The 26363-nt window shown below is 49.8% G+C and overlaps 1 protein-coding gene across 1 annotated transcript in view; it reads left to right on the top strand.

Annotated features, from left to right (window-relative positions):
- Positions 1 to 26363, top strand: part of AGAP1 (ArfGAP with GTPase domain, ankyrin repeat and PH domain 1) — a 666775-nt gene that overhangs the window by 270685 nt on the left and 369727 nt on the right. Inside the window, exons 7-9 of the mRNA XM_007941633.2 lie at positions 13477 to 13604; positions 15098 to 15253; positions 22344 to 22436. Coding sequence (XP_007939824.1) covers positions 13477 to 13604; positions 15098 to 15253; positions 22344 to 22436 — 377 coding nt within the window. The remainder of the gene's footprint in view (positions 1 to 13476; positions 13605 to 15097; positions 15254 to 22343; positions 22437 to 26363) is intronic.

The raw sequence follows: 26363 nt of genomic DNA, 5'->3' as shown, positions 1-26363 counted from the left end.
AGTGGGTGTGGTTTGGGCTTTGCTTCTGTGAAGATTGACAGCCTTGGAGACCCTGTGGGCAGTTCCACTCTGTCCTCTAGGGGCGCTGTGGGTTGGAATTGACTGATGGCGGTGGGTTTGGTTTTTGGGTAAAGGAGAAAGGGTTTGAACTTAGGGTCTAAAGAGTCTACTGTGTACTATCTGTGGCTAACACTTAACACCTCAGACCAGATAACAGTAGGAATGGGTCTAGCGCTCTTCAGAGATGAGCTGTGACTCTCTGGTTCTTGGCAGAACCAGAGAAGCTACATTGGTAATACGATGTAATTTCTTCGTGACCGGGAATAACTGTGTTCTTGGAGATTCCTGTTGAGGAGCCATGAAGGACGATAGGGGTTCCCTGGGAAGAGAAGATGCTTTACTATTCCTCAAATCTCTCAATTCCGGAGTCCCTGGGCGTGTAAGGGGCTAACATGTTCAGTTGCTAACTGAAAGTTTGGTAGTTCAAGTCTACCCAGAGGTGCCTAGAAAAGAGGCCTGACAGTCTCCTTCTGAAAAGTGAGTCACTGATAGGTGCTCTGGTGGGATAGCGGGTGAGGCATTTGACTGCTAACCAGAAGGTTGGTAGTTCAAACCCACCAGCTGCTCCTTGGGAGGAAGATGAGGCGGTCTGCTTCTGTAACCCCCAGTGGTGTTGCTATGAGTTGGATCTGACTCAATGGTAGTGGGTTTCTGTTAAAGCCTGTGGAGACAGTCTACTCTGACACACATGAGGTCGCCATGAGTCCCAGTGGAGTTGACGGCAAGTTTGTTGTTGTTTTGGGAATCTCGGGATTCTCCTAGCGTCATATGTCACTGAGGCTCCTTGTTGCTAGGTATGTGCCTGAACACCATTGCACTGAGTGAAAAAAGTACCAGCTGCTCTGCTGGAAAACCAGTGTGGAGTGCAGGGTGTGGGGGACTAGTCAGGCCTGAGGCCACTTCTTAGGGGGTGTTCTGTGAATTCATAGAGCTTTGGGTTTGTAATTTCATGGCAGGTGCACCTAAGATTTGTGCAGTTTATTAATTTTATCTGAACCCCAGTTAATGTGCATGCTGGAATGTTTCTGTGTGAACTGATGTCTACAACTTATTTGAAATGCACCAAAAACATGAGACAGGTGGATAGACGGATGGACGGGTGAATGGCTGGATAGGTGATGAATAGATCAGTGATTGATGAATAGATCAGTGATTGAATGGATTGGATGGGTGGATGGGTAGGTGGGCAGGTGAATGGAGGGATGGATGGATAGATGATAAATAGATTGGTGGGTGGATGGGTCAGATGGATGGGTGGATAGATAGATGATGAATAGATAGATGTGTAGGTGGATGGGTTGCTGAGTGGATGGATGGATGGATGGATGGATGATTGATGAAGGATAGCTGTACGGGTGGATGGGTTGCTGGGTGGATGGGTTGCTATGTGGATGGGTGGATGGGTTGCTGGGTGGATGGGTTGCTATGTGGATGGGTGGATGGGTTGCTGTGTGGATGGATGGATGGATGGAAGGATGGGTGGGTGGGTGGAAGGATGAGTGGTTGGATGGATCATAGGTGGATGGGTGGGTGGATCAAGGAGTAGATGGGTGGCTTGCTGTGTAATAAAGCCAGTGCAGCAGCATGTTTCTGTCATAGAGGTAGATGGCATGTAAATGGGTATTCACAGCACAGTTCTTTCAGCATTTTGTGTGTGTTAAAAATTTGCGTGATAAAATGTTGGGAATCAACAGCATCATTACCCCATTTCAGGTATCGCTGTAGCGGTCTTTGCCCGAAGACGCATCTAGACCCAGCTGCTTGTGTCGTGTGGAGCACCTGCCCTCACACACCGACACGTGCAGTGCTGTCACGAGCCACGTCTTTGTCAGTTACTGTGGTTCCCAGAATTAAAAGGCATTATTTGAAGAACATCAGTCATTTGTAGGAACAGACGGGACAGAAAGGGCTTCTGTGACTTCCTCGCTGTTCTTAAATTACAGCCGATTACCAGTTCCAAATCAATCTGAATCCCTGCTGAACTCTCATTAACGCTTTGACATTTTTAGTCACGAACATGAAACCTTGATCAGATCTGTGACCTCAGATAGTCTAAAATGTAAATAAAATTAGACTCTGAGCCCTTTGAATTACCTGAGTAATTACAATGACAACTGATAAACTGAATTTCTTATTAAAGAAAAAAAAAATGAGGAAAAGTTTCTCTCCGCTGTATACTTAACTCTTCAGTAGCCAGCACCCTGGAAAGAGATCTGCCTGGAATTGTGCGTCATTTTGTATTTGATTTGGGCCCTGAGTGTGTCATTTATCTCGTAATACCATTTCAGTGATGAGGACGGCTGTTATGGCACCGAAGGCAGAACTCACTCGAAGGACTGTATGTGTCAGACACAGCTGGCTCCTGGGCGGTGACCCCGTTACATAATAATAATTGATGGGCGGTGGGGCCAGCGTTATGCCGACGTGCAGCACAAAGCCCTGTTGAGGACTGAGTGGGGATCTGTTTTGTCATCTCATCCTTCTTCCTAATTGCATCACAATCCATTGTATAATTCAGGGCGTGTGTCACTGTCACAGCTCAGAAGCCTTGGCTGGCTGCTGACGCCGCAGGGAGGTCCTTACTAACAGAGCCCGGGGGAGCAGGGAGGAGCGATTTCCTGTGGCCAAGACCAAGACATCTTCTCCTCCCACTTGGAGAAGAAAATGTCTTTGTAATGCGGGTTGTTAAGGGTGATCATTTCTGTGTCCAGGACAAGAGCCTCCCTTGGGGTAGGGGCGTCCATTTTTCTCAAAAGTTGGAAGATTGTGGAAGGCAAGGTGCTGGTGACAAATGGGGAGAGTGGAGAAATTTCTAGAGCCCCTTCTCCCAGCATGCCTCTCTTAGAACAGGAAGCAGGCTGATGTGGGGAATTTGGTCAAGCAAATCGTCACGCTGTGCTGTTCGGAAAGGGAAAAACCTGTACGTCCTTAGCTGTCTGTCTCAAGGTTCCTGGTTTCAGTGTGCGGTTCTGGCGTCCAAGCCTCGCGTGGTCTTACTATTAGTTAGGGCCGCGCCCTTCTCCTCGTCCTCACTGCCCCCAAGCTCTTCATGGCGTTCCCTGAGCTCTCGATGCAGTTTCCGTAGCTGGAACAATCGCGCGAGAGCAGCTTTGTATGCGGTGTTCCGTGGTGGGATCTTTGCGTCTTTCCATGTTTGAAGTCCTTATTGCGATTGTCCTTGTTACAGGTATTCTTGCCCTCTGACGTCGCTGGTTTTCCACATTGAGCCGAGGTCCGTCTTCCATTTCTTTGTAGAGTGTGCCCATGCCCTATCTTATAACCTGTAATTTGCCCTTGAGGAGAATCATTGCTCAAAATAGATGAATCGGGTAGCTGCCCAGTGCAGCCAGCATGGGGGTGCCGGCTCGACATGTAGGCTGAAGAATTCCAGGGGCGCCTGCACCTTCAGGGGTGTCAGAAGCCTTTCGGCTCCGGATCATCCACTGTCTGGGCGAGACAGCTTTGATGACTTGAGAAGAAGTGACAGGTTCATTTCTCCCCTCCTCGTTTAAGCCATTTATCTCTCGGAGCCTGCCTGCCATCTAAATCGTATTGCCAATTTATTGGGGTATTTACTATCCTCGGCTTGTGAGACACTGATTTGCATCCAACCTGAGAATAAGTGAGTGAGAAAGTTAGTGATGTCCTGGCCTTTTGAGCAGATCAGTGTTGGGTTTAATTGTGACATTTGAAATGTTACATTGCAAGGTATCAGAGCCTGTAGTCACCTCAGTGCTAACTTCTGTCACGGTGCAATGATGAGAGTGTCCTGGTTCTGAAGGCCCTGCTCCTCCGTGGGCTTCACTCTCACTCCTTATGTAGCTCTGTGCCTTTCTGATGGACGTGGCGATGATGTCAGGGCTGTTTGGAAACTCGTTTTGTTTCAATGATTATTTATTCAATTAAGGGAATAATTAACAACGAAGGCCAGCTGGAAATCTAGTGAGAGGATATTGGCCTTCTAATTCTATCATGAGAACAAGTCCCTGGTGGGGCATAACCTTAGTTAACACAGTCAGCTGCTAACCAGGAGGCTAGGGGTTCAAGTCCATCTAGACATACCTTACGAGAAAGGCCTGGCGGTCTTTTCTAAAACACAAGTTCCCCCCGACCCCTGAAAGCCTGTGGAGGGCACTTCCCCCCCTGACCCCTGAAAGCCTGTGGAGGGCACTTCCCCCCTGACCCCTGAAAGCCTGTGGAGGGCACTTCCCCCCTGACCCCTAAAAGCCAGTGGTGGGCAGTTCTCCTCTGAGCTGTGGGGTCACTGTGAGTCAGAGTTGTCTGGTTTATTAACTGGTCTAGTTTTAATTACGGAGGAGGCGTTCTGGTAGCATAGTTCCTAAAGTACTTGACTGCTAACCAGAAGGCTGGAGGTCCAAACCCACCAGCCAGTCCTCGGAAGGAAGGTTGGACAATCTACTTCGTATTGATACCACCTCGGAAACGCAAGGAGGGATCGCTGAGTCAGGCCCAACTCCACGGCAGTGAATTATTTTTTGTTTGTTTCCAAAGCCCTTTTATATCTGAACAGGTCAAGGATGACTAGGGAAGGACGAAGAGACTCTCTCTCGCAGGTGAGAGGTTCGTTGGAGGAGGGAGAGCAGGGTGTTCCCCACCCCCACACACACACTTTACCATCTCTTGGAGCACACTACTCAGGGCGATGGCGCCCACATAACTTTGGAGACGCAAGGCCCTAGAGTTCGTGCAGTGTGGGTTGGTACAAGTGGCAGGTGGGTGGCCAGGCTCCTTGGGGTTGCAGATCCAGCCCAGTGTGGGTTTCTGTGTCTCTGGGTACTGGCTGAACCTCGGTTTTGTGCCAAGTTCTGGTCCAATCTTGTTCCTTAGTTTCACTGCCCAGCTCCTGGTGAGCAAGGTAGAGAGTGATGCAGGGGTTTAGACCAGTCTGTCGTACGTGAGGAAGCTCCTTACCATGAGCCTACCTTCACCTGAGCGTTTTAATCAGGATATATCACTGTGTTGAGAACTTCTTGTCTGCTGGGCCTGCCTTCTGCCCCTGATGTTAGGGGCCTAGTGAAGCCATGAAGCCCACAGGAGCCCTATGTTCACACTGGTGATGGCAGAACCAGGGTGTTCGGGTGTGGAAGCTTATTTCTGGAGAAGTGGGTGCTTGCAGTCCCCGTGAGTGTGGGTGTGGAGACCTGTCCTTCTGGAGGCCAGGAGCCAAGTGCATGGTCATTGTCTTGTTGGCAGCTCGCCTTTAGGGCTATTAAAGGAACAGTTCTGTGACGAAACACGGAGGGGCAGCTGGTGTGTACAGGATGATTGGAGAGCCTCTTGGCTGCGAGAACAACTCCCTGTCAGAATGCCGTCGTTAGTTGCTGTCGAGTCAGCCCTGACTCACGGACGCTGCCTGGTCCCGCACCATCTTCATTCGTTGGTCTGCTTGAGTCCGTTGCTGCTGCCGCATCAAAGGTCCCTCCTGCCCACCCTCACAAAGATCCTGACCAAACCCTTTCACCTGACGGTTGGCTTGGCATACGGGCACCAGGGGCAGTTGATGTTGGTCAGAGCTGCTCGTTAAGTGTGTCCCGAGTGGCTTCCCTTCCCACACTGCATCGGGTGGCATCTGTGTCCATCAGATTGGCCTTGGCCCGTTTTTGGCAGGTTGTTCTCCCTAGTCTGTCTCGACCTTCCGGAATCTCCGCTGAACCCTGTCCACCTTGGGTGATGCCGCTGGTGTTTGAAATGACGGTGGCATAGCCTCCAGCGTCTCAGCAACATGCAAACCAGCGCAGTGTAACAGAAGGACAGACGGGTGGTGGCCGAGCAGCATCAGGTAGATGTGTGAAACATGGTGACCAGGTCATGCTCGTTTCAGCACAGGGGTTTTGGTTCTTTGAAATTTTAAATTTTTCCACTTTTTTTTTTTCCCTGAAAGGCAGCTTCCTGGGATGGTTAGAAATTTCCCCACATTCTAAAATCCTGAAATCCACATCGGCAGCCTTGACTTTGCTCCGTCCTGAAGGTAACTGTTTATTACGGTCGGCATTTAAATCCCCCAATTAATAGAAGCAATTAAACAATAGCTTCATTTCCAGCAAATTAACAACCCTAATAGGTAATTGCGACATAAATGAAGATAAATTTGTTTTAATACAACGAGATAAAAAGAATACAGACAAGAACTGAATTTCAGATGAAGATTTCAGACTTCATTACTGGAGGAATATTTGAAACCCACTAGAAGAAAGTTAAGTGACTTTTTAGCCATGGCCTGTCTCGGGGCAAAGTTTGCCTATTTTTTAAAAAAAGAAATATTGCAGTGTTTTGTGCTAAGATACGTGTAAGTGAATATCAAAGGTCTTTCCTGCCCACCCTCACAAAAAAGATACCAAACCCTTTCACCTGACAGTTGGCTTGGCACACAGGCACAAGGGGCAGTTGATGTTGGTCAAAGCCGCTCATTAAGTTTTCACTGATAGTAACCCAAAAGCAAATGTGCAAATGAGTGATTCCTTTTTATTCACCCCAGTGGTGGCTCAGGGGTAGAACCCTTGGCTCCCATGTGGGAGACCCAGGTTCAGTTCCTGGCCAGCTGACTGCATGGCAGCCACCACCCATCTGTCCATGAAGGCTTACATGTGGCTAGGAAACGGAATAGTTTCAGTGGAGCTTCCAGACAAAAACGGAGAAACGTGGTCATCCACAAACCAGGCAGTGAGACCCTTGTGGCTCAGAATGATCTGCAGCCCGTCGTGGGGATGGCGGGGAACTGGGGAGCATTTCGTCCCACAGTGCCTGGGCTCGCCATGGCTCAGGGCTGACCCGATGACAGCAGTGACAGCCTGTTCAGTCATAGGATGCCTTTCCTCCCTTGACTAGGGTTTGTTTCAGTCAGAAGATTGTGGCGGTGTACAGTTTGGTTGAAACGTGGCAGTGTTAAGGCCAGTGTGGAGGGTGTTGGGATGGGGTACAGCAAGATTCAGGAATAATTAGGAGATGCTTTCGAAGGTAGAAGGGCCTGTGACGACACAAGGGAAATGAACCTCTCCTTGTGGGTCACTTTGCGAACGTGAAGGTCTAACATACGTCAAAGTACAGGTTCAGGCTGGCTTTCTAAAGATTTCAAGACTCACATTATAGGAACCAACACTAAGAATGCATTCAGTGTCTGAATCTGCTTTGAAAGTTTTTCAACGGATGGTCATGTTAGTTTTCTAGGGTTGTCACCATAAAGTACCACTAACTAGTGGCTTAAAAGAACAGAAATGTGTTGTCTCACAGTTCTGGAGGCTGGGGGTCTGTACTTGGAGTGTCAGGAGGCCCGTGCTCTCTCTGAGGGCTCTAGGGGAGGACCCTTCCTCACCTCCCCCAGCGTTCCTGGCTTACAGCAGCATCGCTCCGTCTCTGCCTCCGTCCCCACAGGGTGTCTTCCCTCTGTATGTTCACCTCTTCTCACAGGGCAGCAGTTGGACTGGATTCAGACCCACCTCACTCCAATATGATCTCATCCTGTCTGATTACATCTGCTGAGACCCTGTTTCCAAGTAGGACCATACTCACTGGTGTACAGGTTAAGACTTCAGCATGTTTTCTGGCAATTTAACCCCTAGAAGGGCTTTGGCTAAAACCGTATCACTGAGTTTGTGTCATGTAGCAGCAACCCCTTCTGGGTGAATCGTCAAGTGATGCGTATTCAGACCAGAATCCTGCCAGGACGTTCACCAGTGGACAGGCAGATATGATAGCTCTCAGCACAGAACGCCTCTCGTGTGCTTTCCGGAAGACGTGGGCCGGGCTCCTGAGTGCTGGCCCTGTGGCTCTGCATAGCCCCTCTCCACTCACACACTCCCACTGCCAGTCACACACATGCTCACACTCACACATGTGTAAGCTCACACACTTACATACACATATACTCACATACACAGGCTAACTCATGTACAATACTCACACACACACACATTCACACACACTCCTACTCACACATGCTCACACTCCCATGTATATTCACACACTTACACATACACTCACATACACAGTCTAACATGCACTCATGTGCAACATGCACACATGTTCACTCAACATGTGCACATACAGCATGCACTCACATACAACTTATACACAGATACACACTCATATAGTACACTCACACACACAACACTCACACACATTCCCTTTCTTCAGTGTCTGGGAAGAGATGACTGGCACCTTCCAAGCCCCCCAGGTATGTTTCCAAGGCCCGGACCTGCTCGTGTTGCTTGTCCTTATAGACTTGATGACTGCCTATTGCCTTGCAGATGTACAGTCCACACTTGTTCCTCCACATCTCACTCCAGATCCTTAGAAAATGCCCTTTCAGGTGCTCTCATAGCTTCATCCTCTCCTGCCTTCTCACAGCCCCCTCCCAGATTGTCTCCTTCCCCGTGGGTCCATCTGTCTGCTAATTCACACAGTTGGTGAACTCCTGTTAAGTGTCAGTCACCTGCTGGCCATGGAAGATGAATAAAGGTCAGTATCTCTCACTTCCAGAGTATTTTATGGGTCCATGGGGTTGGACCATTTCCTTAGACCAAGAGCCAGCTCCATCTTCCAGTTTGCAGCACGATGTGAGGGCTCCCCCAGGTGTGGTGGTGCCAGGCGGTGGGGTCCTGTGCGGCACTGCTTGTCATTAAACCATCACTGTAGTTGAGTTACCTGAGAGACTTTGTGGAGTGTGTGCACCCCCCCCCCATCGGCTCTTTCTGTCATTTCACTCAGCTTTCCTGGCACCATGTCCTCTGCTCAAAGCGAGTGACTGTGAAAACAAGCACCTGACCGTAACACTCGTTCACCTTGAGGTTTCTGTGCTGACGAAAAGTCCACTTCAGATTTCTTTCCCTTCCTGTCTAAGTCACAAATTCAGAGCTTCACAGATAATTTGGTAATTAATTTATTCTTAATTAATAAGATGGCTTAATGATCATTATACTGTAATTTAAAACTGAGCGGAGACATTAGAGGATCTTTTATTTGTTACCAGGAGATTTACAGTCTCAGCTAGCTTTGTTACAGATGGGGTTCTCTGGGTTAAACCCCCACGTCCTCATGGAGGAGCCTTTCCAATGCCATTCAGCAAACATGACCTTCTGGTGGTAGCACTGAAGATAAAACATGCCATGACCCTGTCTGCTCCGTAACCTGTGCATTTCAAACATTTGTGTGGTGTGGATTAAGTCAGTGTTGGAGCTCATGTCAGGTGACTTTTACAAGTATGTCTATTGTAAGTAATTGAAATACTATTTTCGGGATTTATTGTGTGGACCTAATTCCTGTCTAATGTTGTATACTCAGAGTTGTCCCATCTCTCTAGTTATTGGCCTCAGCCTGCAGCAGCTTTTTCTAGTCGTGGGAAATGAGGTCTCTTCCTCAAACTCACCTGGTTCACCCCAGATCCCCACTTGAATCTCATCCACAGCGGACTGACCCACTTGCCCCACTTGCGTCATCAGCCAGGGACTGCTCATCTGATGGCCCTGCTTTCTCCAGAGGAAATTGTGATGCTGATGTGGTAGTGCATTTGTAGTTGTTCTGGTTACCTAGTGCCGCTCTGACAGGAATATACCACAAATGGGATGGCCTTAACAAACAGGAGTTTATTCTCTTACAGTTTGGAGGCTTTAAGTCCAAGTTCAAAGTGCCAGGCTCTAGGGGCTGGGTGAAAGGTCCTCCACCTTAGGGTCCAGCTCTTCCTCCTGCTCCTGGCCCATTGAAGCTCTAGAGGCTTTTCTTCACTCACACAGCTGCTGGCTACTGAGGCTGACAAACCCAAGGTTGACAAGTAAAAAGGCACAGTCCCAAGGTTACCAAACCACATGGCAGGCCATTATGTGCATTGAAAGTCCCAAGGTCGGCAGAGCATGGCAGGTTGCTGAACAACAACATGGTTACATGCAGGGTTCAAGTGTGCCATAAGCTGGAGACTATCCCCAAGGCCTCTACTTATATACAGGAAGCAGACCACATCCCAAAGGCAGCTACTCAGCTGCTTGTGGTAGATCCCACCATGAAGTTGATTGCCAGTCTCATCATGGGGAATAACTACCACCAGGTGCCCAGCTATTCAACCAGACCCGGCCAAGTTGACATACAGATTTAACTACCACAGTAGTTGTCTTAGTCTGGGTTCTCCAGAGGAGCAAAACCAGTGTGTGTGGGGGAGGTTTACTTCCAGGAAATGGTTCATGCAGTCATGAAAGTGGCAAGTCCTAGGTCTGTAGGTCAGGCGGCAGGCCAGAGACTTCTGCAGGCTCACATCCCAGGAACTAGAGGTCTAGTGATGGAAAACATGCAAGTGGGCAGGGTGGAGAGAGAGCACGGGTTGCCAGAATATCCATTTATATACTGGAGGCAGGCCACACCCCCAAGGAGACTCCCCTTTCCACTGATAGGCTGCTCACATTGGATCATGTAATGGAAGGTGATGACATCACTTTGTGGAGGAGCACCCAGTTCAGTGTCGTGTCTGCCAGACCACTGGGAATCCCAGGCGAGCGAAGATGCCACACAACATCACCCATCAAGTGGTAGAAGCTGATACTGTAAAGAGCATGATCCTACTGAAAAGTCAAATATTTATCATTTTCTTTCCCTCATTTGTATATGGGGGCAAGAAAGATGTAAAAATTATAGGGAAGTGGGACAAATGGGAATAGAAGCTGTAGAGAACAAAAATATTAGCAGTTACTAGACACAGTGAGTCCGTCTTTATAGTTGCTAGGGTAGAGCAAGAGCTAAGTGGACAGATGTAGTGAGTATTTGTCTTGTGGCTTTAGATTTTGTTCAAGTCTGCTGTGCAGTTGACCTTGAGGCTTTAGGGTCATATCTTCTCTTTCATCCTTACTGGTCGGAGAGATGAGTGGAACCCCTGAGACTGTGGCCCTTAGACACCCGTCACACCTGGAAATGAGCCCACCCCCCGGGGATCAACTTTCAGCCAAGCAGTAGACCGGCCTCTAAAGTGAACAGTGACACCCACAAGGGAAGTACTCCTCAGAACAGTCCACTATGTAACACCAGAAGGGCCGCATTTGCCCAAAAGCAAAGCTTAGAAGGCAGGAAGGGGCAGGAAAGAAGAACCAAGGATGAATGGAAGTGGGGAACCCAGGCAGGAAGCGGGAAGAGTGCTGTTACATCATGAGGGTTGCAACTAACGTCACAAAACAAAATGTGTGCATTGCTCAATGGAAAACTAATGTGCTTTGTAAACTTCACCCAAATCATAATTTAGAAAAAATTCTTGTCTTTGCCCATGGACTCTGTCTCTCTAGCCTCCAAATAGGAAGGCTGGGAGTGTTCCCTTGCATTTGGGGTTCATAAAATGAGATTTTTAATAACACATTGGATATGTCTTAGAACGTTTCTCAGCTCGCTCCTTAGCTTAGAAAACAGGTTTATCTATGATATTTACGGAGCTCCTCCGGCTTCCTCGACCTGTGCCCCCCTGTCATTTATATATTTTCTGTGCATTTACAGATTAAAGGCAGCGCGCTCGTTGGCTGCTTGCTAGCTCTGAGCCTGGGCGTGAAATGAAATGCAGCAGGGGTGATGATCAGGGTGATGATCAAGGGTGATGAGGGAGAACGCCTTTTTGCTGTCTCCCCGCCCCCTCCCCAGAAAGAAGTAAATTATCAGTCGCGTAAACAATCCTAGTTTTAAATCCCTTTATTTCTGGTCTGGAATTTCTGTCTCCATACCAGACAGCTGCTTTTCCCGTGCTCAGATCTCAGCTTAGATTTTATTTTTGAATTCCCATCATGACTTTTAAAATGTTCTAATGTATGTCTTCAAAGACCCCAGATCAATATGCCGATGGTTTTGAGATGACAGAGTGCTGCGATATTCCTCTGTAATTTAAACATGATTAGCTGATGAAGGTTATGATCAATACACAACGGTAAGATAAATTAATTGGTACCATCCTTTCAGGATGATAACGGGCCGATTGGAGGTGGGTCATAAGTAATGAAGCTGCTGCTGCCCCCACGTGAGCCATTTTTTATATGTTACGTTTTCACTTAATCATATTTATGCTATCATTCATTCACATGAGAACCATAAGCTTCGGATAAGCTGACTCCTTATTAAAGTTGTACACGTTTGGAAAAGAATGGTCTGCAAGCTCTCTGGGCCCCGCTGTATCAGCGCCTAGGGGAGACAGTGTAGCCGGTGCATGGCAAAACCAGTCACACTCGGGGCAGAGACGAAGGCTGAGTGTTCCCAAGCTGATTGCAGCCAGAGGTGCACATGTCACCCGGTACTCACTGGGCTTGCTCTCCTGCAGGGGCACCTCTTGGTCTAGGGAGAGTTTTCTGATTATTGACTTCCTTTTCAGTTACACTCAAATATGCTCTGCCCATGCACCTCCTTGCCAAGGAAGATGTGGCTACCTGAATTGGGGTTTGTATTGATTGAGATAAACTTGTAGTGCATGGAGTGATAAATGTAAATGTTAAAAAAACAAAAGGTCTTGGGTATCATTCCATGGCCTTGAATCTAATTCCATGCACTAGCTTATAAAGTGAAGGGTCATTCTTTAGGCTTTGCAAAAAAAAAAAAAAAAAGGGGGAACCTTTTTGACTTTCTAAGAGGATTTTGGTTAAATTGCCTTGTGTTATGTAGGATTATTTTTGCTGTAAGTAACTGGGGAAAAACCCATCTGATTAGAATAACTTGATGAAGGTAGATGCATGTGTGTTTCTGTTTTGCACTGCAGGCTTCTGGGTGGCCCATGCAAGGTCACTGAGGCCTTCCATGGAGATGGGGCACTGCCCCTTCTATCTTGTACCTCCCACAGTGGCTTGTATTCTCAAGGTCACCCTGGGGTCCCAGATGGCTGCTGGGTCCAAGGTGGTTGCATAGGGGCATGCCAGGCAGCAAGAACAGAAAAGACAAAAGGAAGAAATGATCAAAGAGTGTCTCTCCCAAAGGGAGTTCTGGAAGCTGCCACCTAAACCCTTCTGTGTATGCGCTGTTGGCCAGACCTTGCTTGCATAGCCTTGGCCACACTTAGTGTCATGTGGCAGGGGGGCAGGCCCTGGGAAATCCTAGGCCCAGCCAGCATCCAGGATCCTGTTCCTGTGGGAAAAAGGGAAGGTCCCAGCTGGCACAAATGGTACACGCTCTACTGCTAACCGAAAGGCGTGGCGGCCCAGACCCACCGGGCTGCTCCATGGAAGAAAGCCCTGTGATCTTCGTCCATAAAGGTGACAGCCAAGAACATGCCATGGAGCATGGTTCTACTCTGTAACACACGGGGGCGCCATGACTTGGAATGCACTTGGTGACAGGGTTTGGTTTTGGTTTTTCTCTTTCTCTGTTAAAGGGGAAGAGCCAGTTTGAGGGCCAGCCAACAGGCCCTGCCACGTCCTGGTCCTTGGCGTCACCCTGGTTTGTTGTCCTTGTGTCCACTAGTTGCCCAGAAGGTTGTGGCCACGAGGAAGAAGCAGCAGCTGTCCATTGGCCCCTGCAAGTCCTTGCCCAGCTCCCCGAGCCACTCCTCCGTCTGCTCTGCTCAGGTGTCCGCCGTGCACATCAGCCAGGTACGCTGGGCGTCATTGGCCCCCTGGGAATGAGGTGTGGTAGAACCTGGGAGAAGGTGGTCCATCTCAATAGTGTCCACAGCCAGCTCTCAGATTGATTTTGTTTTTCCTTGTCCGTTTCATGAATAGCAGTATGTTTGTAGTTCACTTACATTTCCTGGAGAAGCTGCTGTGGTGAAAGGTTCTTTATGGGTGGCATCCTTTCAAGTTTCCCTTCTTCTTGCTGTGCAGGGGGTGGGCCCTGCTGGCCTGGTGATGCCTGGGATGCACCCTTGTCTTCACTGTTCATTAAATTACCTGCTTGGGGTCTGGATCCAGTCTGCTGACAGGTTGCATACTTAGTTATGGGGAAATTTCGTTGGCGAACCTCACTTTATGCTGAGAGGTAGGAGTAGCCTACATTTATAACTAGCATTTCCCATTTCCTGTGGAAATGACTCTCTAATGGCATTTTGCTAAATTATTTACTTGGGAGGAAAAGGAACAGGTGCCACTTTGAAGAACTCAAAGAAAATCCTGTAGGCTTGCACACTGGTGTTTTGATTCCCATTGTTCAGACAGGTGTTATATTGCCACCCCCACACCCTACCCCCTTTATATTTTTAGGAAGGATGCCATGAGCAGGTGGGACATGGCCCTTGGTTTGCTGCACTGACTGTGAGGCCCATAAAGTTAGCGTTGTGCGTGAGTGTCTTTGCTGTGGCAGTTATTGGTCGTGTCTGCATCCTGAAGTGGTTTCCCGAGGCGGTCAGGTCTTCAGGATGTTGTTTCCAGAATGTTCCATCATGGTTCTGGGAGATCCAGTCCTCCTGTGTCAGATGGAGAGCAGTAATGGAACCATAGGGCCCAGGGGTTTAACCAGCCCCCTCCGTTTTTCACAGGAGAAAGAAAATAAATACATCTTAGTTCTCAGTTTTTTCTTTCTAATTAAATGGTAGACATCATTTTAAGATAAAAATTAAATTAAAAGTTTAAATGATAGAGACTTGTAAATACAATGTCTTTATTGTTGTTCAAAATACACAAGAGAGAGCATACTGCGGTTTATGAGTCTCTCCGTGGGCAAGTCAGTGCCGCTGGTTACATGCTTCGAGTGTGGAACCATCTCACCTCCTTTCCTGAGTTGTTCCTCCCCATGAACACAAAGCTGCTGTTCCTGAGGTTCTCAGCTAATCCTTGGAGCTGCTGTTCTCCCTTTGCTCCCATGCAGATGGGTCTTAGAAGAGCTCAAGGCAGACCCTTTGTCCCTTGTTCAACTATTGCTGACTCCAGATTCTTTAAATGTCACTTATCTTCGACAGAACGACTCTAGGAGATGGTTGCTATGTTCTAGAATGAGACTGCATATTTGGTGCTAACATAACTCACAGAGACAGAGAAGCTGTCCCGCCGTCTCTGCAGTGTGTCCTGCTGACTGGTCGGTGGTGGCAGCAGTGATGGCCTTAGGTTCCAGAGCATGTCATTGATCAGACTGTGCTTCTTGGTCATTGCAGACCAGTAATGGAGGTGGCAGCCTGAGTGACTATTCATCCTCCGTCCCGTCGACTCCAAGCACCAGCCAGAAAGAACTTCGGATCGACGCCCCTCCCACTGCCAACACTCCAACGCCCGTCCGTAAGCAGTCCAAGCGCCGGTCCAACCTTTTCACCGTGAGTGTCCCCTGGAGCGAGACCCAGGTGCTGTCAGGGCGTTGCAGTCAGTCTCCGTCTGCTTGCCGGGCGGCCCGGTGCTCTTTGTCGAATCCAAACTAAAAGACAGAAGATAGCACTGGTTTGTGTGGACACCTAAGAGAATGATAAGATGGGAAGTTGGATGGATAGCAGAGTGGGATTTCTCAGTGTGGGGGGCGCACTGCTCCACGTACCAGTGAGGAGCAGTAGGTCCTTGTCAAGATGTTTACTGTCCTGCGACCTTTGTGACCTCTAACTAGAGACTTGTCATCCTTAATACAAGGAATAGAATCGAAGGAGATGATAAAACTAGGCCAAAGTTCCCAAATGTGTGTCCCACTCTCCCACATGTATAGGCCATACATCCACATGGCCTCTGCTCCTGTGGAGGTGTCTCAGGGTTAGTTGACAGGGGGCAGGGCACGGGATGACAGCCCGTGTGGCTCAGAAGTGAACAGCAGGTGTGTGGGCGCCACCAACTGTAGCATTTTATAGCAGCTCATTCGTTGACAGAGGCTCACCCCTTCAGGTTGTCTTCAGAATCATGTATGGCACATTTAAAAGCTGCAAACCAGTCATGTGGGCTCAGACCTCTGAACTCAGAATTGAGGCTGGGGTGCCCAGGCAGGGGTATATTTTTAAAAGCCCCTGAGTGAGTGGGATAAGGATGACGTCTCAACTACAGATGAGGTCAGAGTGCTACAACTCTACCCTTCTCTCATATACAGCAGACATCACCAATCTATCATGGAGCTCTTTGCAGTTGAACCCGGAGCTCTGAGCACAGAACTATAGGCAGCACTACCATACTGGAGCCATTTAACTTGAAGACTGCACTTGGCTCCTGGGACCTCCTGATTCTCTGTTGCTCTGGATCTTCTAAATGGCATTAGTGTGTGCCATTACAGTGTCTGCTTCCCACCAGAGCTCAGCTCGGGAGGAAGTGGGTGCTAGTGGTGTCTAGTGGAGAGAGGCCAGGGAGGCTGCTACATAGTCTACAGTGAATAGGACAGTCCTCACAGGAAAGTGATGGTCCGGCTGAAGCATTGCTGCCTATTTGATACTGCTTGATCTTGTTTCGGGTCCTGCTGACTTAGAGCCAAAGAGGTTGACTCTTTTCTGCATTGAGCTAAAGAAGACCTAAAGGGCTGAGGGTTGATTACCTGACAGCTGTCCTTCATTGGAGATGATGTTCTTAATGTCCTATGTGGCTGCCGAGTCCAGAAAGTCCCCATTTCTCTTCCACCGTCTTTGTGGCAGTTTTTCATTGGATGGTCGTTACTGCCAAGGCCTGTTCCTGACAGTCCATGCCTCCTCCTTGAGACCTTCTTTCTTTTGGGGATTGCCGAGGGCCACGTTAGTTCTGAAAGATGCTACTGCTCTAATCTAGGGCCAAGTGACATTGGGGAGAGTGGAGTATCAGGCAGAAGGATGTGTAGACCCTAGCCCTAGACCTCAACCCGCACATTGTGCTGGGCAGGCCAGGTAGGGAACCTTTCTGAGCTGGAAATAGTGGTCTTTCTGCAGTGGGGGTGTTATGAAGATCACAAGAAGGGGGTGGAGAGTCTTTGTGGAATTGCTTCAGTATGTTCTTTATTCTATTGATAGGTTTGCAAATGACTTCTGATCATGGTCAGCAAAAACAGTTATAGGACTGCTGGAGACGTTGTGGGTAGGGTGGGCCTTTAAGTTTCTGCAGAATACGGGTGATCATCCAAGGTGCTTAATTTGTACTTGGACAAAATGGGTGGGGCATGTGTGAAGAGTGTTCAGCCACACTGACAAGAGCAGCAGTTAGCTGAAAGGCCACTCCCAGGCTCTGTGAAATGCCCAGTGGCCCTTTACAGCCCCAGGTGGGGGTCTTCTGCTTGGATAGCTTCTAGCTCATGAGTCAGTGGACTTGAGAGACTGACTGCCGAAGATGCAGCTGGGTTCAGGATCGGGGCGAGCAAGCAGGATGCCAGCCCAGCAGGTAGAGGGAGGGTTGATCAGCTGGGCCAACGTGGACAGCATCTCTGTGGATCCTCTGTCTCCTGCCTGGGAGTGGGTGGACAGGAGGGTGCTAGCCCAGGCTCATAATACCATCCAAGGAGCACTTACTGGTCATTGGCTTCGGTTCCTGTTCAGGGAAAGAAATGAACAGCCAGCAAGTTTGTTTACGACCGAGTCCTCCCGTTCATTCCTGTCCCTGCTGTTTGTAAGGGAAGCTCTGGGGTTGGAATACGCCAAAAAAGAGTGCACTGGGTGACTGACAGTTACGAGATGGCTTTTACAGGAGAACACTTTAAGCTGGAAGAACCAAAATACCAGTAATTGAGATAACACATCTGTATCTGCAAAGCCCTGGATTTTCTCTGTCCTTCAGGGCTGCTGATGGCCAAGGTGGATCCACACTGAAAAGAAGGGAGAAGGGACTCCGCCGACAAGACAAGGGAAAGGGACAGATGGATAAAGGTCCCCTCCCAGCTGTAAGCTGCCACTCCTCATGCACACGCGTGCTCACGTGTACACAGAGGCCAGGAAGACACCCTGTCTGGAGCTGGTAGTGCTTGTATCAGGAGCCAGTAAAACCTCATCATTACTCTGTCTGAAGATCTTTGTATATTTGACATCATAATTCACGTGCTTGACAATGCCATGGACTCCTGTGAATCTGTGTATTATCTGTGTCTATTTAAGTGTTGAAAACAGTTGGAGAGCAAACCATTTTAGAAAGTTAATCCTTTCAGAATCGCTGCTGCATGACCCAGTTAGCACTGGGAACAGAAAGTTGGGGTCACAGAGCAGCGGCTCATGACGGTTTACCTCGTGGTTAGTGCTTAAGGCACAGATGGCAAAAATCACAGGCAGGGCCGGGCCAGACCGGTGGCCATTTTCCGGGCTTGACGTTGATCGCACTGATGACGTGCGGGCCTTTTTCAGTTGAAGCTCCTGGAAAGTCAGTCCACTAGATGTCAGTGTCCTCCCAGGAACGGGAAGAAGGCAGATGACTTTGGAAATGGAGCCAGTAGAAATGAAATGCTCACTGTTGCCAGTTCCTGGTCCTGGATCCTGCAAAATCTCATGGACCCACTGCCCCAGGGACTGTTCGTGGTTATTGGCTTAAATTGATAAAAAGTCTGTTCATTTGAAAGTTTTTCCTGAGAGTATAGAGGTACACACAATCTCGGTGAATAAAAGCCCTCGCTGACGGGTTGGAATACCAAGTTCAGGGGCACTGTCCACTTTATGGACAGAACCAAAAACCAAGCACACTGCCATGGAGCTGACCGTGACTCAGAGCCCTGCAGCAGAGCGTGACCATCCTGAAGAGGCTGGGCGGGGTGGCCCAGGCGTGTATCTCACAGCCCAGGGACTGTCGTGAAGAGGCTGGGCGGGGTGGCCCAGGCGCGTATCTCACAGCCCAGGGACTGTCGTGAAGAGGCTGGGCGGGGTGGCCCAGGCGCGTATCTCACAGCCCAGGGACTGTCGTGAAGAGGCTGGGTGGGGTGGCCCACACGCGTATCTCACAGCCCAGGGTCAGCATTGTGGACTCGGAGGGCTTGTGTTTGCCTCCCCTCACGTTTTCAAACAACAGTAAACCGCACGCTTTATATCTAAATCGTCCAGGCTTCACATTGCTCTGTTGGTAGCGACTTGTGTGTTACCTCTGCGTGGGAATTACGCTTTCCCAGGCGGAAGCTGTGTTGCATCTTAGTGCTGTATTTATTGAGAAAGTCTTTGTTCTGAGAAAAACTAAAAACACCAGGATGCTATGTCCATTTCATCTCTGATTCGGTGATAAGGATTCTTAGATCAGTTACCGTAGTTGAGCCGGCTAGTTGGCATGGGTTAGGACGTCCTATGAGAAACGTTTTCAAGCATAGAGGAACAGCAGAGCCTGCATCCTCACGCTCCCACGTATCCCCGTAAGCATTTGATCCTCTGCTGCAGTTATGTCTTCCTCTTCCTCCTCCTCCTCCCGCCTTCTTTAGAAATTAACACATCATCAGTAAAAGTCAAAGCCTCAGTGTCTGTCTCCCGAGTGCTGTTCCTGCCTCTCTGACCAGGCACCGTTTGTGAGCTTGAATTTAGTGTTTATTGGCTCTGTCCACATTTTAAAACTCTTACGAGTCCATAAATTGTGCATTGCCTTGCCTGTTTTCAGTCTTTGTTATGTTTGTGAAGGCCTGCCACACAAGGCTGAGACCATTAAGCAGAGCCTGCTATCAGCAGTAACCAAAGATTATGGGAAAAATTCTTACTCACCAAAAGCAAGGCAGGAAAATGCACTTGAGCAGCACTGTTGGGAAGGTGTGTGGCTGTTTATTGAGATGGAGGGAAGTCCTTCCTTCTCTTGGGTCCCAGCAGCCTGGGCTGTCCTCAGTGGGGAGACGGTGGGGAAGCAGGCTTCTGTGGGGCACACTGGGCTCTTGGCAGGGTAGCTCACCTATAACCAGGTGTTGATGGCACTGCCCCTTTAAGAACTCTTTAACCACGTTGGGGAAAGGGAGTGTTTGTAAAGACTGAGGCGACTGCGAGGTACCTTTCCTCTGTGTCCTGCCTTTTGGAGTCTCGGCGGTCCTTGTTCTGGCTTGCTTTGCGATCATGTGAAATCCACCGACCTTTGGGTGTGATCCACTCTTGTTACCTGTCCAGCAGTGGCTGTCAGGCTGAGGCAGAACACAGTCGCTGTTGATACTCGTTGGCGGTGCTGATGGCCACGCTGTTCCTAATGGTGTCACGGTGGTGGCTCAGCAGGAGTGTCTGGACAGTGGCCGTGAGGCATTCTCCCGAGTGGACAGAAAGATAAGGAGACCTTCCTGGGAATTGATGGGGGCAGCCGTGTTCTACATCCCATGGATTTTTCGTTTCGTTGTTGGATTTCAATCCTGTGGATCTAGCCTGTTAGACACAAAGTAATTGTGGTTGTGGGCATCGCAGAGTACCCTGTTTCCTACCCTCCCCCAACAGCTGCTACTGCTCTTTCCTTAAAATTCTAGCTTGATGGCTCTCTCCCCCAAAAACATTAGCGTTGTCAGGGAGTCTCTGTCTCATTTCTGCATTGGTGCCTCAGGTAACTTCCAGGCTCAGTAACAGCCCAGAGCTTGGTCCCATATTGAGTTCAGTCCTTTGTAGCTCCCATCTGTAGGTGTCTGTGGGGTCCACTTGGCCGCTCTTCCTGTTTTCTGTGGAATCTGGGAATTCTACTCTGAGAGTAGAGAGGCTGGTGGACAGATGTGTTGCCTCGAGGAAGATGTTCATTTTCGTGGTGGTGGTGTTCTTTCCTAATGTTTGTTTTGTTAATTATTCTGGTTAACAGAGAATAATGAAGATGGATTCCCAAGTTTAGAAATTGAGAGTTCATATCATTCTGAAGGTACTTTGAGGTTCCTTGTTTTAAATTTACAAAAAAGAAAGGCAATCGCTGTCAACCTTGAGTTCAGAGATAGAAACTTTAATGCTGGGTCCCCGGGAGCTGCGATGTGGGGGACAGAACTCTGTGAGTTGCTCTTACGCTACGTTGGAAGGGTGAGCCCAAGTGCGTGGCGAGGGCAAGATGCGTCTGGTCTGCCTTCTGGCCCAGAGGGAGGCCCTTGTGTTTTGTGTTCTAGAACTTTCTGTGCTTCACTTGTTTAACTTGCTGTCATCATTGCACTCTCCACCAGCCCAGAGTAAGCAGGGCATGGCGGCTGGCACACAGGAGGTACTCACTAAATGCCAGCTCTTATAATCATGCAGAAGCAGGTCTTCTCGCGAGCGTGGGTGCTCCGGAGACAGCTGGCCTTCCACAGAGCTAGACCAAGGCTCCGTCCTGGGGGCTGTGCTCCTTGCCCATCTTCCTGTCGCAGCTGTGACCCTACCTGGAACTTGATATCCCGTTCTACCAGCCCTTGTTTTTTTGATGCCCTGGGACATTGCCCCTTTAAATATTTGAAAGGAAAAAAAAAAATTGAAATCAATTGCTCCATCTCCCTGGCTTTGAAAGTGGATTTCATTTGCTTTTTGTGGTGGCACTGGACACCACGAAGTACAGTCATTTCATATATCATCTCCGATTTGAACAGCACTGGAAATGTTTCTCCATTATCAATATTGCGTGAGTAATGTTCCCATTGAAAAGTAATGGAGTGAAGTTGTCACTTGTCAGTGCAGTTATTAAGGAGGACGAGTCTCCGATCTTTCTCTCATAATAAAATAAATCTGTCAGAAAATCACGGTGCTCACTCCGTCTCCTGCCGTCCAAGAGGGACACTTGGGCTTGGAGCCCCTTCCGTGTCCCTCTTGCCAAGGGGTGCTGTAGGGGCTGGTGTCCCTGGAGCAGACACTGGCACCCTCCCCTCCGACGGCTCAACACTGGGCATCCCAAGACCTTGTGGAGGCTGCCAGGGAAACCCCACCTGGAACTCGGCCCCCCAGCTGCTTGTTCTTCCTGGGGACTGATGCTCTGCCGACAGGATGTTTCCCACTTTGTTCCAACTGTTCGTACCGCACACGCCTTTGCCTGGAATTTGTTCCAACTGTTCGTACCGCACACGCCTTTGCCTGGAATTTGTTCCAACTGTTCATACCGCACACGCCTTTGCCTGGCATCTGCCATTTCCTCTCCTTCAGGAAGCACTGAGAAGAAACGTTTGGTGCACCTGACGCCACTCAGAGGCGCACTGTGAGACAGCACGGTGAGTCGCTAACGGAATTTTTAAAACCATTCTGACATTAATTAAATATACACGTTTATGTAGTCAGGTCTCCAGATTGGTGGCAAGAGGCCCTTTTCTCCTTGGTTGCGGCCGTCGCAGCTTTCAAAAGTGTTTTTCTGTTGGGCGTTCCTTTCCTATGTGGTCCGTTGGTTTGTAGTAATTGAATTTTGAGTTCTTTAAAAAGCATTGAAAGGTAATTCTGTAGCAGGAAAGTCGGAGGAGAAGTTGGGAACATTCTTCTCAGAATGAGGTGCCGCTGAGCCCCTTGGTGGCTTCGTGGCTGTGTGTGCGCACGCACGTAGATTCTGAATACCCCTTTGCAGACCCCATGCAAATAAGGATGAGCCCCTGTCTGTGAGCCAAATGCTAACTTTGCTTTTGCCCTGCAGTCTCGGAAGGGGAGCGACCCAGACAAAGAGAAGAAAGGCCTGGAGACCCGGGCAGACAGCATTGGGAGCGGTCGTGCGATCCCAATTAAACAGGTATGCAGCCCCCCACCCTCCCCTCCTTCCCCTGCCTGGAGTTAGAGCCACACTCGGGTCTTCCAGCGAGGATGCTGGCTGGCTCCTGCACCGAGTGGTGTTTGATGTGCTCCGTTGATGAATGTGGAAGTCGTTCACTTGACATCAATTAGGAGAGGTTCCTGTGTGTATTAAAATAGGATCATTAGAATAAGAAGGGGGAAATGTGACAACAGGCCTAATGAAGTGCCATGTGCCCGCCTGCATATGGAGCGCGTCCCGAGCTGAGCTGGCTTCAAAGGCTGCCTTTGTAGCACGGCTTTGATTGGGCCGCTGGCCACCAGGCAACAGGGGTAAATCAACGCGCCACACAAGGGCCCCTTGTGATCACAGGCACAGCCCGATGTGGCCCTAATTTGCTCTCGCAGACGGACATCTGAACACTGTTGCAGGCCGGTCTGTAACAACGAGGCAATTAGTTGTGATAATCATGGCCGGTGTGTCAGCTGTGCTCCTTGTTTGTAATTTGCTAATGAAGGAATTGTAACTTTGATTAGGTTCAGTTTCATTTAGAGCTTATTATATAAAGGAACATTTACAGCTGTAATGTGGGGCCTTAATTAAACTTCCTCATTACACAACAGGACTTGAATTCAAGCATTTGTTTTGGCCTCTGCTGCTCGCCTCGGATAGGTTTCCATGAGCCCAGAGACAAGCTCCCGAGCACAGTTCAGGCCTCCGGGAACACTGGGCAGCCCTTGCCGCATTTTGCTGTCCATGTTTCCAGGGAAGATAAAGAGTTTGGCCCCCCATCATGGCTTCTGGGAGTGCCAGCTCTGAGCTTGTACAAGATGACCAGTTGATTTCAGGGGCGCTGGGCTTGCGGGAAGAGATCTGCTGGCAGGATCCTAGGTTGGCCTCCTGGAGCTCGGCTGTGAGCGGTGTCCCTGGGAGACGATCAGCTCGGCTTTCCTCTTGTGCGGGTGCCTTATGCAGAGTCTCTATGCAAAGCATGCAGGTTTCACCCATTTGAAACAGCTAGGAATGTGGCAGAGAGAGGCACCTAGGAGGGCCGGGGAGGCATGGACTAGAGAGGGACCCAGCATCCTGGCCATGGGGTGTGGACAAGTGTGCCCAGAAACAATGGGAAAAATCAAACGTCTGCCAGCAGTGTTCCTGAGACCACCTGGAGCTCTCAGGTCCCTTTCCCAGGCTGAGAAGAGGAGCCTGACAGGAGTGAACGAGGCCAGCCTTCTCCAACAGGCAGTTGCCGTATACAAGACGTATGTCAGAGGCCGCGTTGGAGACACACGTGCTCCCTGTGTCTAAGAAACAAAACCTGCATGCGGGCTTGGCTGCTGGCCCGTGGCCTCACTCTGAACCAGTTTCTTTGCTTTGAAGGTAGAGACAGTGCCTGGGTTACATCCGATTTACATGTAGTTAGGTAGTTAGGATCCAACCCCAGTAAAGACCATCATGTTAAAAATCCTGGGTATGTATGACGGTTCGTAAGAACAGTTGGGCATGTCAGGAGGTTATGTGACCGTGTTACCACGTTAAAGATGTGTTCGTGTGTCTGTTTCTTCCACGTTGTTATGCATCACAGTCTACACTGGATGCTACAGAGTAAGGCAAACATGTGAGTAACTGATGTTAGATATAAACCATAACCAACTGTTCCAACTTAATGTCCAAATTCAACTTGAAGACAGGCTTAGGAGCGACAGTGGCCCATCATCCAGGGATGTCTGTCCATGCATACGGCTGCTTGTTCTTTCTGTATGTCAGTCTGTGCCTAAGTGAGGCAGTTCTAATGCATCTTGTTCGTACCGTGGATGCAGTTTGCACTGCAACTGAAGAATCAGGGACATCGTTTCTTCCTTCAGAAATGGGTTCTGGGAAATGTAGTTCCTGGAAAGGCAACCCCATGTCACAAAGCACAACCACCTCATGTTTATAAATATTTAAAGGGGCAGTGTTCCTAGAATACTGCTAATGTTCCTGTGTCAGGCCCATCGCAGGGTGGGGCCTCTCAGGGCCGGGCTGGGCCAAACAGGAGCCTCACCACAACTCCGTCTGTGGTGGGCTGATGAGGATGGTACTTGCCTCCCTGGTTGGTTCCCACCTGCGGGAGGCTGGAGCTGACCGTCCGGCGTAACGTGAGGGTGAGCTGTCCCCCGGAGCCTCTGAGACTCAGAATTACCTCCATTGAAATCTAAGTCCTGCCTGATTCCCTGGAGGAAGCTGGCCTTGTAGAGCCCAGTGCTTGCCCCCATGGCCCTGCGTTATGCCCCTGTAGGGCCCCCACATTCCAGAGTAGCCCTCCATGTCAGGTAGCCCTCTCCGTAGTCCGTCCCACACCCAGCTCATGCTTCCTGGCCGGAGCCCCCAGCCACAGTCCTGCACCCCAGTCCTGCTCCCTAGCCACGCCCTTGCACCTGAGGCACACCGCCAGCACCTCAGGCACGCCTCCACGCTCAAGTCCTGTCCCTTGCAGCTGACTCATGCTCCCATCCCTGCACATCACAGCCCCCCCCCCGGGCACGTCCCCAGGCACATTAGTGTCCTTACGCCCCAGGCACGTCCCCAGTGTCGCTCTTGAGCTGCAGTCTCTCGCTGTCCTTCCTTCTCCCGCACTGAGTCATGGTGGGGGCGGCACCTGCTCTCCCCCATGCCTTGCTGTCTGTCGCCTTGAGTCAGGCCCCACGCCCATCTCACCACCCCCAGTCGCGCTCCCCCTCATCTAGTTCACGCCCCTCCCACCCGAGTCACCTCCCCTCTTCAAGCTGGGACACGTTGTTCCTGAAGCCCGTGCTTCTCCTGTCTCAGTCCTACTCGGACGGACGTCTCGGGCCTCAGAGTCCTCTCTGGGCTGGGTGCTCTCCTGTCCTGAGGCCCTGAGATGTGGGGGTTGCTGAGCTGAGTGCTCGTTAGTGCTCATCAGGCCCCTGTTGCCCCGCGGGGGCTGTGCCTGGAGGGGGCTTTATCCTGCCTGCCTGTGTTCGTGGTGGAACTGGACCAACCCTGAGTCTCAGGAAGGAGTGCTCCCAGGTGATGGTTTCTGTGGAGATGAGAGGATTAGAGGGGCGGGCCTGGCTTTCTAGACACTCCCATATGTATTTGTTGGGGAAAGAAACAGTTAAACGTCTGCTTATAGGTTGCGAAGTATAGTAGGAGTCCCTGGGGGGCATGAGGGGTAAACATTGGGCTACTAATACAGGATTGGCGGTTCAAGTCCATCCAGAAGGACCTTGGAAAAAAGGCCTGACAGTTTGAAAATATCAGCCATTGACAGCCCTGTGCAGCCCAGTGTCACTGGGACACACATGAGACGCACAACATACATCACACATGTGAGCCAGAGTCGGTTCTAGGGCCAGTGGGTTGGTTGTTTTCATTTTCCCTGTAGCGCCGCATTTGATCCTCTAATTGCCATAGTTGAAACAGTTTGTGTCATCCTTATGAAATTAAACCGAGAGACGGGGGCACAGTACGGAAGTGGAGGGCCTGGGGTCCAAACGTGGATCTCTCTGACCCACAGCCCCTACTCTGCCCTCTCTGTGCTGTTGAAAAGCTCTCAGAAAGCTTAGGAAATAGTCATGTGCTTTAAGTTCAACATTTGAATGCTTACCTCAGATGAGTTAATTCATGCCTGTGGAAGAATCTTCCGAGACCATGCCTGCCGTGATGTGTTTCTGCAGCCAGCGGGCACCTGTTCTCAGGGGTGTGGCCCACAGTTTTCACTAGGCTGGGCTGCTAACTGAAGGGTTGGCTGTTGGGACTGCCCAGTGGTGGTGCGGAAGAAAGGCCTGGTGAGCTGCATCCAGAGGCCTGCAGCCATTCACAGCCCTATGGAACAGCTCGTTCTGCTCTGACACGCGTGGGTTTGCCGTGAGTTAGAGTGGCCTCGCCAGCACTGGGTTCTGGTTTTTATCTCGGGAAGGCGTT

Source organism: Orycteropus afer, unplaced genomic scaffold (genome assembly GCF_000298275.1).
Source record: "Orycteropus afer afer isolate SDZICR_OR568_19922 unplaced genomic scaffold, OryAfe1.0 scaffold00006, whole genome shotgun sequence".
NCBI lineage: Eukaryota > Metazoa > Chordata > Mammalia > Tubulidentata > Orycteropodidae > Orycteropus > Orycteropus afer.
This window is presented reverse-complemented; position numbering and strand designations above follow the sequence as displayed.